The sequence below is a fragment of the Oncorhynchus keta genome, unplaced genomic scaffold (genome assembly GCF_023373465.1).
Source record: "Oncorhynchus keta strain PuntledgeMale-10-30-2019 unplaced genomic scaffold, Oket_V2 Un_scaffold_180_pilon_pilon, whole genome shotgun sequence".
Lineage (NCBI taxonomy): Eukaryota > Metazoa > Chordata > Actinopteri > Salmoniformes > Salmonidae > Oncorhynchus > Oncorhynchus keta.
Window position 1 is genome coordinate 163,837 of NW_026290834.1, and position 16,222 is coordinate 180,058.

At 40.2% G+C, this 16,222-nt stretch overlaps 1 protein-coding gene and 1 long non-coding RNA gene across 3 annotated transcripts in view; both read right to left on the reverse strand.

Moving 5' to 3' along the window:
- Nucleotides 1-16,222, reverse strand: part of LOC118381850 (receptor-type tyrosine-protein phosphatase beta-like) — a 147,917-nt gene that overhangs the window by 75,176 nt on the left and 56,519 nt on the right. The window contains exons 13-15 of the mRNA XM_052514573.1: nt 15,310-15,573; nt 11,953-12,228; nt 8,562-8,843 (exon numbers count right to left, since the gene is read on the reverse strand). Of these exons, the coding sequence (XP_052370533.1) occupies nt 8,562-8,843; nt 11,953-12,228; nt 15,310-15,573 (822 nt within the window). The remainder of the gene's footprint in view (nt 1-8,561; nt 8,844-11,952; nt 12,229-15,309; nt 15,574-16,222) is intronic.
- Nucleotides 6,060-7,206, reverse strand: LOC127927862 (uncharacterized). 2 transcript variants are annotated; one of them, XR_008129358.1, is made up of 3 exons: nt 6,650-6,802; nt 6,210-6,439; nt 6,060-6,163 (listed from the first exon to the last, which is right to left on the reverse strand). It is a non-coding gene; the product is annotated as an uncharacterized LOC127927862 (long non-coding RNA). The 2 variants fall into 2 exon arrangements; XR_008129357.1 differs by adding an exon at nt 7,110-7,206 and having other exon boundaries at nt 6,061-6,439; nt 6,650-6,741.

Consider the following 16,222-nt stretch of genomic DNA (forward strand, 5'->3'; position numbering starts at 1 on the left):
AACCCTGGTAATATGACTGGTAAATAGAATGAATAGAACCTCTAACCCTGGTAATATGACTGGTAAATAGAATGAATAGAACCTCTAACCCTGGTAATATGACTGGTAAATAGAATGAATAGAACCTCTAACCCTGGTAATATGACTGGTAAATAGAATGAATAGAACCTCTAACCCTGGTAATATGACTGGTAAATAGAATGAATAGAACCTCTAACCCTGGTAATATGACTGGTAAATAGAATGAATAGAACCTCTAACCCTGGTAATATGACTGGTAAATAGAATGAATAGAACCTCTAACTCTGGTAATATGACTGGTAAATAGAATGAATAGAACCTCTAACCCTGGTAATATGACTGGTAAATAGAATGAATAGAACCTCTAACCCTGGTAATATGACTGGTAAATAGAATGAATAGAACCTCTAACCCTGGTAATATGACTGATAAATAGAATGAATAGAACCTGTAACCCTGGTGATATGACTGGTAAATAGAATGAATAGAACCTGTAACCCTGGTAATATGACTGGTAAATAGAATGAATAGAACCTCTAACCCTGGTGATATGACTGGTAAATAGAATGAATAGAACCTCTAACCCTGGTAATATGACTGGTAAATAGAATGAATAGAACCTCTAACCCTGACAACTTGACTGGTAAATAGAATGAATAGAACCTCTAACCCTGACAACTTGACTGGTAAATAGAATGAATAGAACCTCTAACCCTGGTAATATGACCGGTAAACAGAATGAATAGAACCTGTAACCCTGGTAATATGACTGGTAAATAGAATGAATAGAACCTCTAACCCTGGTAATATGACTGGTAAATAGAATGAATAGAACCTCTAACCCTGGTAATATGACTGGTAAATAGAATGAATAGAACCTCTAACCCTGGTAATATGACTGGTAAATAGAATGAATAGAACCTCTAACCCTGGTAATATGACTGGTAAATAGAATGAATAGAACCTCTAACCCTGGTAATGTGACTGGTAAATATAATGAATAGAACCTCTAACCCTGGTAATATGACTGGTAAACAGAATGAATAGAACCTGTAACCCTGGTAATATGACTGGTAAATAGAATGAATAGAACCTCTAACCCTGGTAATATGACTGGTAAATAGAATGAATAGAACCTGTAACCCTGGTAATATGACTGGTAAATAGAATGAATAGAACCTCTAACCCTGGTAATATGACTGGTAAATAGAATGAATAGAACCTGTAACCCTGGTAATATGACTGGTAAATAGAATGAATATAACCTCTAACCCTGGTAATATGACTGGTAAATAGAATGAATAGAACCTCTAACCCTGGTAATATGACTGGTAAATAGAATGAATAGAACCTCTAACCCTGGTAATATGACTGGTAAATAGAATGAATAGAACCTCTAACCCTGACAACTTGACTGGTAAATGGAATGAATAGAACAGGCTTGGAACCTCTAACCCTGACAACTTGACTGGTAAATAGAATGAATAGAACAGGCTTGGAACCTCTAACCCTGACAACTTGACTGGTAAATAGAATGAATAGAACAGGCTTGGAACCTCTAACCCTGACAACTTGACTGGTAAATAGAATGAATAGAACAGGCTTGGAACCTCTAACCCTAACCCTGGTAAACTGACAATGGCTGCCTGGTATTGTGATGCAATAAATTGTAGAATATTCATTCAAATAATGCTAACTGACATGCTCATGCAATAGAAGGTATTTTTGTAATGTCAGTTGAGTTGAATCAACAAAACACATCACATATTATACTTCCTGCTTTGCTCCTATGGGTGCACTCGCAATAGCTGCCAATCCAGCCATTATGCCATAATTGATTTGATGCACCTTCTGTCCAGTCTATTTCCATGGCAGCACATGCAGACAGGAGAGGAGGAGAGGAGAACATGTTTTCCTAAAAGCTGTCATCAAGGAAAAGGGTGGGTACTTGGAAGAATCTAAAATCTCAAATATATTTGTATTTGTTTAACACTATTTTGGTTACTACATGATTCCATATGTGTTATTTCATAGTTGTGATGTCTTCTCTACTATTCTACAATGTAGGAAATAGTCAAAATAAAATAAATACCCTGGAATGAGTAGGTGTGTCCAAACTACTGACTGGTAGTGTATATATTTATTTTTGCTATTCTAACCTCTTTTACTGTGACTGCAGTCATTTGGCTGACCAGTTCCTGTCACCCAAAATGCCATGACTGTCACAGTCATTACTACCGTCTCCTACACATGAAGTATGACAAATTCTCACCACCCTCCTTTTTCTCTTCAGCCAAGTGTTTAAAGAAAAATGGCGATGTCCAAGACTAACTAACTATACCCACACATAACTATACCCACATATACCCACACATAACTATACCCACATATACCCACACATAACTATACCCACATATACCCACACATAACTATACCCACATATACCCACACATAACTATACCCACATATACCCACACATAACTATACCCACATATACCCACACATAACTATACCCACATATACCCACACATAACTATAACATATACCCACACATAACCCACATATACCCACACATAACTATACCCACATATACCCACACATAACTATACCCACATATACCCACACATAACTATACCCACATATACCCACACATAACTATACCCACATATACCCACACATAACTATACCCACATATACCCACACATAACTATACCCACATATACCCACACATAACTATACCCACATATACCCACACATAACTATACCCACATATACCCACACATAACTATACCCACATATACCCACACATAACTATACCCACATATACCCACACATAACTATACCCACACATAACTATACCCACATATACCCACACATAACTATACCCACATATACCCACACATAACTATACCCACATATACCCACACATAACTATACCCACATATACCCACACATAACTATACCCACATATACCCACACATAACTATACCCACATACAGTGCCGTGCGAAAGTATTCGGCCCCCTTGAACTTTGCTACCTTTTGCCACATCTCAGGCTTCAAACATAAAGATATAAAACTGTATTTTTTTGTGAAGAATCAACAACAAGTGGGACCCAATCATGAAGTGGAACGACATTTATTGGATATTTCAAACTTTTTTAACAAATCAAAAACTGACAAATTGGGCGTGCAAAATTATTCAGCCCCTTTACTTTCAGTGCAGCAAACTCTCTCCAGAAGTTCAGTGAGGATCTCTGAATGATCCAATGTTGACCTAAATGACTAATGATGATAAATACAATCCACCTGTGTGTAATCAAGTCTCCGTATAAATGCACCTGCACTGTGATAGTCTCAGAGGTCTGTTAAAAGCGCAGAGAGCATCATGAAGAACAAGGAACACACCAGGCAGGTCCGAGATACTGTTGTGAAGAAGTTTAAAGCCGGATTTGGATACAAAAAGATTTCCCAAGCTTTAAACATCCCAAGGAGCACTGTGCAAGCGATAATATTGAAATGGAAGGAGTATCAGACCACTGCAAATCTACCAAGACCTGGCCATCCCTCTAAACTTTCAGCTCATACAAGGAGAAGACTGATCAGAGATGCAGCCAAGAGGCCCATGATCACTCTGGATGAACTGCAGAGATCTACAGCTGAGGTGGGAGACTCTGTCCATAGGACAACAATCAGTCGTATATTGCACAAATCTGGCCTTTATGAAAGAGTGGCAAGAAGAAAGCCATTTCTTAAAGATATCCATAAAAAGTGTCATTTAAAGTTTGCCACCAGCCACCTGGGAGACACACTAAACATGTGGAAGAAGGTGCTCTAGTCAGATGAAACCAAAATTGAACTTTTTGGCAACAATGCAAAACGTTATGTTTGGCTTAAAAGCAAAACAGCTCATCACCCTGAACACACCATCCCCACTGTCAAACATGGTGGTGGCAGCATCATGGTTTGGGCCTGCTTTTCTTCAGCAGGGACAGGGAAGATGGTTAAAATTGATGGGAAGATGGATGGAGCCAAATACAGGACCATTCTGGAAGAAAACCTGATGGAGTCTGCAAAAGACCTGAGACTGGGACGGAGATTTGTCTTCCAACAAGACAATGATCCAAAACATAAAGCAAAATCTACAATGGAATGGTTCAAAAATAAACATATCCAGGTGTTAGAATGGCCAAGTCAAAGTCCAGACTTGAATCCAATCGAGAATCTGTGGAAAGAACTGAAAACTGCTGTGCACAAATGCTCTCCATCCAACCTCACTGAGCTCGAGCTGTTTTGCAAGGAGGAATGGGAAAAAAATTCAGTCTCTCAATGTGCAAAACTGATAGAGACATACCCCAAGCGACTTACAGCTGTAATCGCAGCAAAAGGTGGCGCTACAAAGTATTAACTTAAGGGGGCTGAATAATTTTGCACGCCCAATTTTTCAGTTTTTGATTTGATAAAAAAGTTTGAAATATCCAATAAATGTCGTTCCACTTCATGATTGTGTCCCACTTGTTGTTGATTCTTCACACAAAAATACAATTTTATATCTTTATGTTTGAAGCCTGAAATGTGGCAAAAGGTCGCAAAGTTCAAGGGGGCCGAATACTTTTGCAAGGCACTGTATACCCACACATAACTATACCCACATATACCCACACATAACTATACCCACATATACCCACACATAACTATACCCACATTTACCCACACATAACTATACCCACATATACCCACACATAACTATACCCACATATACCCACACATAACTATACCCACATATACCCACACATAACTATACCCACATATACCCACACATAACTATACCCACATATACCCAAACATAACTATACCCACATATACCCACACATAACTATACCCACATAAAATGGTTATGATAAATCTAAACTTAATAACCTCTACAGGATCGGTGTGCCCCCCTCGGGACGGTTGAGCTAACGTACTGTAGGCTAATGCGATTAGCATGTGGTTGTAAATAACAAGAACATTTCCCAGGACATAGATATATCTGATATTGACAGAAAGCTTAAATTCTTGTTAATCCAACTGCACTGTCCAATTTGCAGTCGCTATTACAGTGAAATAATACCATGCTATTGTTTGAGGAGAGTTGCACAGTCATGAACTTGAACATGTATTAATTAACCAATTAGGCACCTTAGGGCAGTCTTGATACAAAATGTTGAACACAAATGCAATGGTTCATTGGATCAGTCTAAAACGTTGCACATACACTGCTGTCATCTCGTGGCCAAAATCTAAATTGCGTGTGGGCTGGAATAATAAATGATGACCTTTCTCTTGCATTTCAAAGATGATGGTAAAAATATATATATATATTTGTATTATATTTGACCTGATCTAATGTGTTACATTCTCCTACATTAATTTCGCTTTTACACAATCTTCAAAGTGTTTCCTTTCAAATGGTATCAAAACAATGCATATCCTTGCTTCAGGTCCTGAGCTACAGGTAGTTAGATTTGGGTATGTCATTTTAGGTGAAAATGGAAAGGAATTGTCCGATGTTTGAAAAGCCTGGGGCAGGGTAATATTTACCACTAAGCAGTTATGCCCTTTATATTGAAATGGAAAGTGATAAGAGTCTAAGGGTTGTCATGAGCCAGATGCTGAAGGAAGATTAATATCCCAGACCAGAGGGGGAAAACGATGTGTTCCCCAAATGGGACCCTATTCCCTACGTAGTGCACTACTTTTGACCTGACTCTCTTATGGGCAGTGGTAAAACTAGTGCACCAAAATAATGTGTAGGGTGCAATTTGGGACATAAGAATTTATAAGAATAGAGAAGAACTCATTTGCAACTTTAAGTTACACTACGAGCCAGGCAGAGCCAGGTTCTCCATCAATATGTGTGTGTACCTCCATGTATGTGTGTGTGTGTGTGTATGTTCATCTATGTGTGTGTGTGTACATCTATGTGTGTGTGTGTACATCTATGTGTGTGTGTGTGTACATCTATGTGTGTGTGTGTACATCTATGTGTGTGTGTTTGAATGTATGATTTATTGAGCAAAGCTTAGGCTATTAAGAGCAGCACTGTCACTGAGAGGATGGTTGAAGATGAAACCATTCATTATCTAGATGTTCTGTTGAACCTCTTCATCAACCAATACCATTCATTATCTAGATGTCCTGTTGAACCTCTTCATCAACCAATACCATTCATTATCTAGATGTTCTGTTGAACCTCTTCATCAACCAATACCATTCATTATCTAGATGTTCTGTTGAACCTCTTCATCAACCAATACCATTCATTATCTAGATGTTCTGTTGAACCTCTTCATCAACCAATACCATTCATTATCTAGATGTTCTGTTGAACCTCTTCATCAACCAATACCATTCATTATCTAGATGTTCTGTTGAACCTCTTCATCAACCAATATCATTCATTATCTAGATGTTCTGTTGAACCTCTTCATCAACCAATACCATTCATTATCTAGATGTCCTGTTGAACCTCTTCATCAACCAATACCATTCATTATCTAGATGTTCTGTTGAACCTCTTCATCAACCAATACCATTCATTATCTAGATAATAATAATAATAAATAATAATAGATGTTCTGTTGAACCTCTTCATCAACCAATACCATTCATTATCTAGATGTTCTGTTGAACCTCTTCATCAACCAATACCATTCATTATCTAGATGTTCTGTTGAACCTCTTCATCAACCAATACCATTCATTATCTAGATGTTCTGTTGATCATCTTCATCAACCAATACCATTCATTATCTAGATGTCCTGTTGAACCTCTTCATCAACCAATACCATTCATTATCTAGATGTTCTGTTGAACCTCTTCATCAATCAATACCATTCATTATCTAGATGTCCTGTTGAACCTCTTCATCAACCAATACCATTCATTATCTAGATGTCCTGTTGAACCTCTTCATCAACCAATACCATTCATTATCTAGATGTCCTGTTGAACCTCTTCATCAACCAATACCATTCATTATCTAGATGTCCTGTTGATCATCTTCATCAACCAATACCATTCATTATCTAGATGTCCTGTTGAACCTCTTCATCAACCAATACCATTCATTATCTAGATGTTCTGTTGAACCTCTTCATCAACCAATACCATTCATTATCTAGATGTTCTGTTGAACCTCTTCATCAATCAATACCATTCATTATCTAGATGTTCTGTTGAACCTCTTCATCAACCAATATGTGTGTGTGTGTGTGTGTGTGTGTGTGTGTGTGTGTGTGTGTGTGTGTGTGTGTGTGTGTGTGTGTGTGTGTGTGTGTTGGACTAGGAACCGAAAGGTTGTAAGTTCAAACCCCCGAGCTGACAAGGTACAAATCTGTCGTTCTGCCCCTGAACAGTCAGTTAACCCACTGTTTCTAGGCCGTCATTGAAAATAATATTTTTTTCTTAACTGAATTGTCTAGTCAAATACATTTTTTAAAATTTAACTTGAGTGCACAGGTCTCTCTTTCCCCTGATCAGTTGTGTGCTTCCCTCTAGTGGCTGATGTTGGAAGTACTTCCCACCAATCAGGTTTGAATTATTTTCATGGAAGTCTACCAGTCCAATAAATACTATAACCCTAACCATGAATAACACAGTTTAAACCTCAACATAAATACTATAACCCTAACCATGAATAACACAGTTTAAACCTCAACATAAATACTATAACCCTAACCATGAATAACACAGTTTAAACCCCAACATAAATACTATAACTCTAACCATGAATAACACAGTTTAAACCCTTACATAAATACTATAACTCTAACCATGAATAACACAGTTTAAACCTCAACATAAATACTATAACTCTAACCATGAATAACACAGTTTAAACCCCAACATAAATACTATAACCCTAACCATGAATAACACAGTTTAAACCTCAACATAAATACTATAACTCTAACCATGAATAACACAGTTTAAATCCTTACATAAATACTATAACTCTAACCATGAATAACACAGTTTAAACCTCAACATAAATACTATAACTCTAACCATGAATAACACAGTTTAAACCCCAACATAAATACTATAACTCTAACCATGAATAACACAGTTTAAACCCCAACATAAATACTATAACCCTAACCATGAATAACACAGTTTAAACCTCAACATAAATACTATAACTCTAACCATGAATAACACAGTTTAAATCCTTACATAAATACTATAACTCTAACCATGAATAACACAGTTTAAACCCCAACATAAATACTATAACTCTAACCATGAATAACACAGTTTAAACCTCAACATAAATACTATAACTCTAACCATGAATAACACAGTTTAAACCCCAACATAAATACTATAACTCTAACCATGAATAACACAGTTTAAACCCCAACATAAATACTATAACTCTAACCATGAATAACACAGTTTAAACCCCAACATAAATACTATAACTCTAACCATGAATAACACAGTTTAAACCCCAACAGTAAATAAAATATCCCTCTCTCATAGGCTCCACCTACTTGTTCTGAGGCTCCTCTGGATTGGCTGGCTGTTGGCGATAGGCCCGCCCTTGACTCCTCCCCCACTGACAGTGCGGATGGTGAAGTTGTACAGTCGTCCCGGGAACATCCCATCCAGGATGCGGCTGGTTGGCTGAGGCGCTGTGATTGACAGGGAATCTCTGGGAGCCCATTGGAGGTCAAAGGTGTCGTAGTCACCAGAGGCGGGACCATCCCAGGTCAGTTCTACAGAGCTGTTGCCACTGATGTCCCTGAAGGATACCATGGAGGGAGGCTCTGGGGCTGAGGGGGAAAACACAGACAGAAACAGGCTTTACTGCAAGCAACACAAAACACAGACAGAAACAGGCTTTACTACAAGCAACACAAAACACAGACAGAAACAGGCTTTACTGCAAGCAGCAATATTTTGAATGTTGAACTTATTCTGTGTTAATTTTCTCTGTCATTTGAACTCTGGATACAGAGTGCAGAGTATTCTCTAACTAAGGTAGTACTAGTCAATATAGTTGTTAAGTAGAATGGATACATGGACCCAGAGTGCAGAGTATTCTCTAACTAAGGTAGTACTAGTCAATATAGTTGTTAAGTAGAATGGATACATGGACCCAGAGTGCAGAGTATTCTCTAACTAAGGTAGTACTAGTCAATATAGTTGTTAAGTAGAATGGATACATGGACCCAGAGTGCAGAGTATTCTCTAACTAAGGTAGTACTAGTCAATATAGTTGTTAAGTAGAATGGATACATGGACCCAGAGTGCAGAGTATTCTCTAACTAAGGTAGTACTAGTCAATATAGTTGTTAAGTAGAATGGATACATGGACCCAGAGTGCAGAGTATTCTCTAACTAAGGTAGTACTAGTCAATATAGTTGTTAAGTAGAATGGATACATGGACCCAGAGTGCAGAGTATTCTCTAACTAAGGTAGTACTAGTCAATATAGTTGTTAAGTAGAATGGATACATGGACCCAGAGTGCAGAGTATTCTCTAACAGGTAGTACTAGTCAATATAGTTGTTAAGTAGAATGGATACATGGACCCAGAGTGCAGAGTATTCTCTAACTAAGGTAGTACTAGTCAATATAGTTGTTAAGTAGAATGGATACATGGACCCAGAGTGCAGAGTATTCTCTAACTAAGGTAGTACTAGTCAATATAGTTGTTAAGTAGAATGGATACATGGACCCAGAGTGCAGAGTATTCTCTAACTAAGGTAGTACTAGTCAATATAGTTGTTAAGTAGAATGGATACATGGACCCAGAGTGCAGAGTATTCTCTAACTAAGGTAGTACTAGTCAATATAGTTGTTAAGTAGAATGGATACATGGACCCAGAGTGCAGAGTATTCTCTAACTAAGGTAGTACTAGTCAATATAGTTGTTAAGTAGAATGGATACATGGACCCAGAGTGCAGAGTATTCTCTAACTAAGGTAGTACTAGTCAATATAGTTGTTAAGTAGAATGGATACATGGACCCAGAGTGCAGAGTATTCTCTAACTAAGGTAGTACTAGTCAATATAGTTGTTAAGTAGAATGGATACATGGACCCAGAGTGCAGAGTATTCTCTAACTAAGGTAGTACTAGTCAATATAGTTGTTAAGTAGAATGGATACATGGACCCAGAGTGCAGAGTATTCTCTAACTAAGGTAGTACTAGTCAATATAGTTGTTAGGTAGAATGGATACATGGACCCAGAGTGCAGAGTATTCTCTAACTAAGGTAGTACTAGTCAATATAGTTGTTGGTAGAATGGATACATGGACCCAGAGTGCAGAGTATTCTCTAACTAAGGTAGTACTAGTCAATATAGTTGTTAGGTAGAATGGATACATGGACCCAGAGTGCAGAGTATTCTCTAACTAAGGTAGTACTAGTCAATATAGTTGTTAAGTAGAATGGATACATGGGCCCAGAGTGCAGAGTATTCTCTAACTAAGGTAGTACTAGTCAATATAGTTGTTAAGTAGAATGGATACATGGGCCCAGAGTGCAGAGTATTCTCTAACTAAGGTAGTACTAGTCAATATAGTTGTTAAGTAGAATGGATACATGGACCCAGAGTGCAGAGTATTCTCTAACTAAGGTAGTACTAGTCAATATAGTTGTTAAGTAGAATGGATACATGGACCCAGAGTGCAGAGTATTCTCTAACTAAGGTAGTACTAGTCAATATAGTTGTTAAGTAGAATGGATACATGGACCCAGAGTGCAGAGTATTCTCTAACTAAGGTAGTACTAGTCAATATAGTTGTTAAGTAGAATGGATACATGGACCCAGAGTGCAGAGTATTCTCTAACTAAGGTAGTACTAGTCAATATAGTTGTTAAGTAGAATGGATACATGGACCCAGAGTGCAGAGTATTCTCTAACTAAGGTAGTACTAGTCAATATAGTTGTTAAGTAGAATGGATACATGGACCCAGAGTGCAGAGTATTCTCTAACTAAGGTAGTACTAGTCAATATAGTTGTTAAGTAGAATGGATACATGGACCCAGAGTGCAGAGTATTCTCTAACTAAGTAGTACTAGTCAATATAGTTGTTAAGTAGAATGGATACATGGACCCAGAGTGCAGAGTATTCTCTAACTAAGGTAGTACTAGTCAATATAGTTGTTAAGTAGAATGGATACATGGACCCAGAGTGCAGAGTATTCTCTAACTAAGGTAGTACTAGTCAATATAGTTGTTAAGTAGAATGGATACATGGACCCAGAGTGCAGGTATTCTCTAACTAAGGTAGTACTAGTCAATATAGTTGTTAGGTAGAATGGATACATGGACCCAGAGTGCAGAGTATTCTCTAACTAAGGTAGTACTAGTCAATATAGTTGTTAAGTAGAATGGATACATGGACCCAGAGTGCAGAGTATTCTCTAACTAAGGTAGTACTAGTCAATATAGTTGTTAGGTAGAATGGATACATGGACCCAGAGTGCAGAGTATTCTCTAACTAAGGTAGTACTAGTCAATATAGTTGTTAGGTAGAATGGATACATGGACCCAGAGTGCAGAGTATTCACTAACTAAGGTAGTACTAGTCAATATAGTTGTTAAGTAGAATGGATACATGGGCCCAGAGTGCAGAGTATTCTCTAACTAAGGTAGTACTAGTCAATATAGTTGTTAAGTAGAATGGATACATGGGCCCAGAGTGCAGAGTATTCTCTAACTAAGGTAGTACTAGTCAATATAGTTGTTAAGTAGAATGGATACATGGACCCAGAGTGCAGAGTATTCTCTAACTAAGGTAGTACTAGTCAATATAGTTGTTAGGTAGAATGGATGCATTTTATAATAACTATCATCCCTGGCATCATTGGATCATTGTAAATGAATATGAGTTTCAGACAGAGACAGAGAGAGAAGGTTGTGTACTGACCCGTCCTTCCCTTTGCAGACACAGCATTAGTCAGCTCTCCACTGTGTGTGACCACCTCAGCCCGGTACACACGGCCAGGTACCAGTCCCTGGAACAGGTGTTCTCTCTGCTGCATGCCCAGCTCCTGGGCGGCCAGGGTAGTGGTTGAGCCCTCCAGGCCACCGTACAGGACCACTTGATACCCACTCCACTCCCCTGCCCCAGGCAGCCAGCTGATGGAGAGACGGTCAGTACGCTTACCACCCTGGACGTGGAGAGAGCGCACTGGGGCTGGGACTGGGGGAGAAGAGGGTAGAGAGGGTTATTTGGGGGTGAGGGATGGAAGAGAGAAGAATGGATGTTTGGGGGATGGTTAAGGGGATGGGGAGAGGAGAGAGAAAGGGGGTTGGGAGAGGAGAGAGAGAAAAGGGGGTTGGGGAAGAAGAGAGAGAAAAGGGGTTGGGGAAGAAGAGAGAGAAAAGGGGGTTGGGGGAGAAGAGCGAGAAACAGGGTTTGGGGAGAAGAGAGAGAACAGGGAGAACAGGGGGGGGAGAGAGAGAACAGGGGTTTGGGGTTGAAGAGAGAGAGAACAGGGTTTTGGGGAGAGGAGAGAGAACAGGGTTTTGGGGGAGAAGAGAGAGAACAGGGGTTTGGGGGAGAAGAGAGAGAACAGGGGTTTGGGGGAGAAGAGAGAGAACAGGGTTTGGGGGAGAAGAGAGAGAACAGGGTTTTGGGGGAGAAGAGAGAGAACAGGGTTTTGGGGGAGAAGAGAGAGAACAGGGATTTGGGGGAGAAGAGAGAGAACAGGGGTTTGGGGGGGGAAGAGAGAGAGCAGGGTGATAGAGTTAGTTCATGCTCTGTTGTATTATCAAGAGGAAAGGCAGAGATTCTGAACAGGGTTGTGTATCTGGCGTGTAGATATCCACCTGGACATCTAACATTCGTCTGATCAGAGAAGTTCTTCATCATGTTTAATCACTCAAATATCTGCCAGACCAATGATGTTCTAATCTCTCCTGGGTCGACTACGTGACACAAATGGCATCTGAACAAATTACGTGAGTTTTTACTTCTGGGTTGTCGAGATGAAGTAAAAATGATAAGAAGTGAGGTCAGAGGTCAGACAAGAGGCTGTGTAAAAGTCACAGTCATTCACATATAAAATCCCATGGGGAGAAAAGTCATTTTGACATTCACATTGTTGACAAAACAAAAAGATAACCAATTAAGGCAGTGATTTCCCCAGACTGTCTCCCACCTCAAAGACCATAAACTGCTTTACATCCATCAACACATTACATTGATAAATGAGCCCCTTCTGCAGAGCAGTATGGGAACATTCACATCAGAGTTTTAATAACAGTCTCAGGCCCAACAAAGAGCTACCACACATCATCTCTGCAATAAGAAATGAACAAATACAACCAACAGACTAGTGGCGAGTTTCCACTGACGATTTACTCCCGTGTTTTAGCCAAAAAGACTCAGACTTTTCTGTTTCTATGTACAGCAGCACCGTGTCTCCCTGGGACATGGCTCCTGTTCTCTCTTGGGTCTAATTGCCAGGCCGCTGGTACCTTTCATCTGGTACATACAGCGCATTCGGAAAGTATTCAGACCCCTGGACCGTTTTTCCACATTTTGTTACGTTACAGCCTCGTTCTAAAATAGATTAAATAAACATGATCCTCATCAATCTACACACAATACACCATAATGACAAAGCAAAAACAGGTTTTCAAAAATTTTAGCAAATGTATATATTTTTTAAAATCTGAAATACCTTATTTATGTAAGTATTCAGACCCTTTTTCTTTGAGACTCTAAATTGAGATCAGGTGCATCTTGTTCCCATCGATCATCCTTGAGATGTTTCTACAACTTGATTTGGAAAGGAACACACCTGTCTCTATAAGGTCCCACAGTTGACAGTGCATGTCAGAGCAAAAACCAAGCCATATGAGGTGGAAGAAATTGTCCAGGAAGTGGAGGTGACCAAGAAACCGAAGGTCACTCTGACAGAGCTCCAGAGTTCCTCTGTAGAGGTAGGAGAAACTTCCAGAAGAACAACCATCTTTGCAGCTCTCCACTGATCAGGCCTTTAGGGTAGAGTGGCCAGACGGAAGCCACTCATCAGTAAAATACACATGACAGCCTGCTTGGAGTTTGCCAAAAGGCACCTAAAGACTTTCAGACCATGAGAAACAAGACTCTCAGGCTGATGAAACCAAGCGTTACGTCTGGAGGAAACCTGGAACCATCCCTACGGTGAAGCATGGTGGTGGCAGCATCATGTCTGGAGGAAACCTGGAACCATCCCTACGGTGAAGCATGGTGGTGGCAGCATCATGTCTGGAGGAAACCTGGAACCATCCGTACAGTGAAGCATAGTGGTGGCAGCATAGGGGCGGCAGCGTAGCCTAGTGGTTAGAGCGTTGGACTAGTAACCGGAAGGTTGCGAGTTCAAATCCCCGAGCTGACAAGGTACAAATCTGTCGTTCTGCCCCTGAACAGGCAGTTAACCCAATGTTCCCAGGCCGTCATTGAAAATAAGAATATGCTCTTAACTGACTTGCCTGGTTAAATAAAGGTACAATTTAAAAAATGCTGTGGGGATGTTTTTCAGTGGCAGGGACTAGTCAGGATCAAGGGAGACTAGTCAGGATCAAGGGAAAGATGAATGGAGCAAAGTACAGAGAGATCCTTGATGAAAACCTGCTCCAGAACGCTCAGGACAGACTGCGGCGAAGGTTCACCTTCCAACAGGACAACGACCCTAAGCACACAGCCAAGAAAACGCAGGAGTGGCTTCGGGATAAGACTGACTTTAACACCTTCTCACAAAGCAACTATCAAAATGATGCAGAGGTTTTTGATTCTGCTCGACACCAAGTCTTTTTTTGTGTCACAGTCCTGATGGAAATAACAATAACACCAGAGACACATTAACATAAACCACTGTCTCAGTGGGAAAAGCCCCAAGGCGTTACAATCATTTGCATTTAGATTGTAATAATGACAGCGGCACTGTGAAAGAAAAGATTGTCATTGACATACAGACGCACCACTTCAGATGCTGTGGGCTGTTACCCTGTCTGACCCTTCTGGTTTTTAGAATGACTTGTAAGTTCATCTAAAGTTGTAGCAGACATTTGGCTTGTTAGGCACAATATATGTTGAGAAATCCTTGGCCCATAAAAAAATAATAATATATAATATAATATTCATACACTACTCCAGGGTGAAATACACGTCAACGCAAACAGAATTTGAGGTGTGCTTGATTTAGCTTGGAGTTTGGGACGGTTTTTGGACTACAAAGCACACTTCAAATATTTGACCCAGGTGTGTCATGATTTCAGTGTGTGTCCGTCTCACCTGTCCGTGCTAGGATAGATGAGTCACTGCTCATGCCTCTGCTCCTGCTCACCACCTCCATCTTGTACAGCGTCCCTGGGACCAGACCAGAGAAGGAGCACTTCTGGGTTCCGGCCTCCACGGTCTGACGGCCACGCAACGTCTCGTCAACGTTATACAGGAACAGGTCGTATCCGTCCACGTAGCCCTCGGACGGGCGCCAGATGAAACTCAGACCGCTGGTGTTGGCAGTCATCACCGTCAGACCGTTGACTGCAGCTGGACCTGAGGGAGGGGAGGAGGGAGGGAGAGAGGGGAGGAGGGCGGTAAGGAGAGAGAGAGAGCGGGAGAGAGAGAGACAGAGAGGGGAGGAGGGAGGTAAGGAGAGAGAGAGAGCGGGGAGAGAGACAGAGAGGGGAGGAGGGGAGGGAGAGAGAGAGGAAGAGAGAGAGGGAGAGAGAGGCGGTAAGGAGAGAGAGAGAGAGAGAGAGAGAGAGAGACAGAGAGGGGAGGAGAGGAGAGACAGAGAGAGAGAGAGAGAGAGATGAGAGAGAGAGAGAGAGAGAGAGATACTTTTATTTCTATTTCAGCTATTACCTGATACAGTAATTATGAATGTCTTTGATACAGTGATACAGCAATAATGACTATCTCTGACACAGCGATAATGACTGTCTCTGACACAGTGATAATGACTGTCTCTGATACAGTAATAATGACTGTCTCTGATACAGCGATAATGACTGTCTCTGACACAGTGATAATGACTGTCTCTGACACAGTGATAATGACTGTCTCTGACACAGTGATAATGACTGTCTCTGATACAGTGATAATGACTGTCTCTGATACAGTGATAATGACTGTCTCTGATACAGTGATAATGACTGTCTCTGACACAGTGATAATGACTGTCTCTGACACAGTGATAATG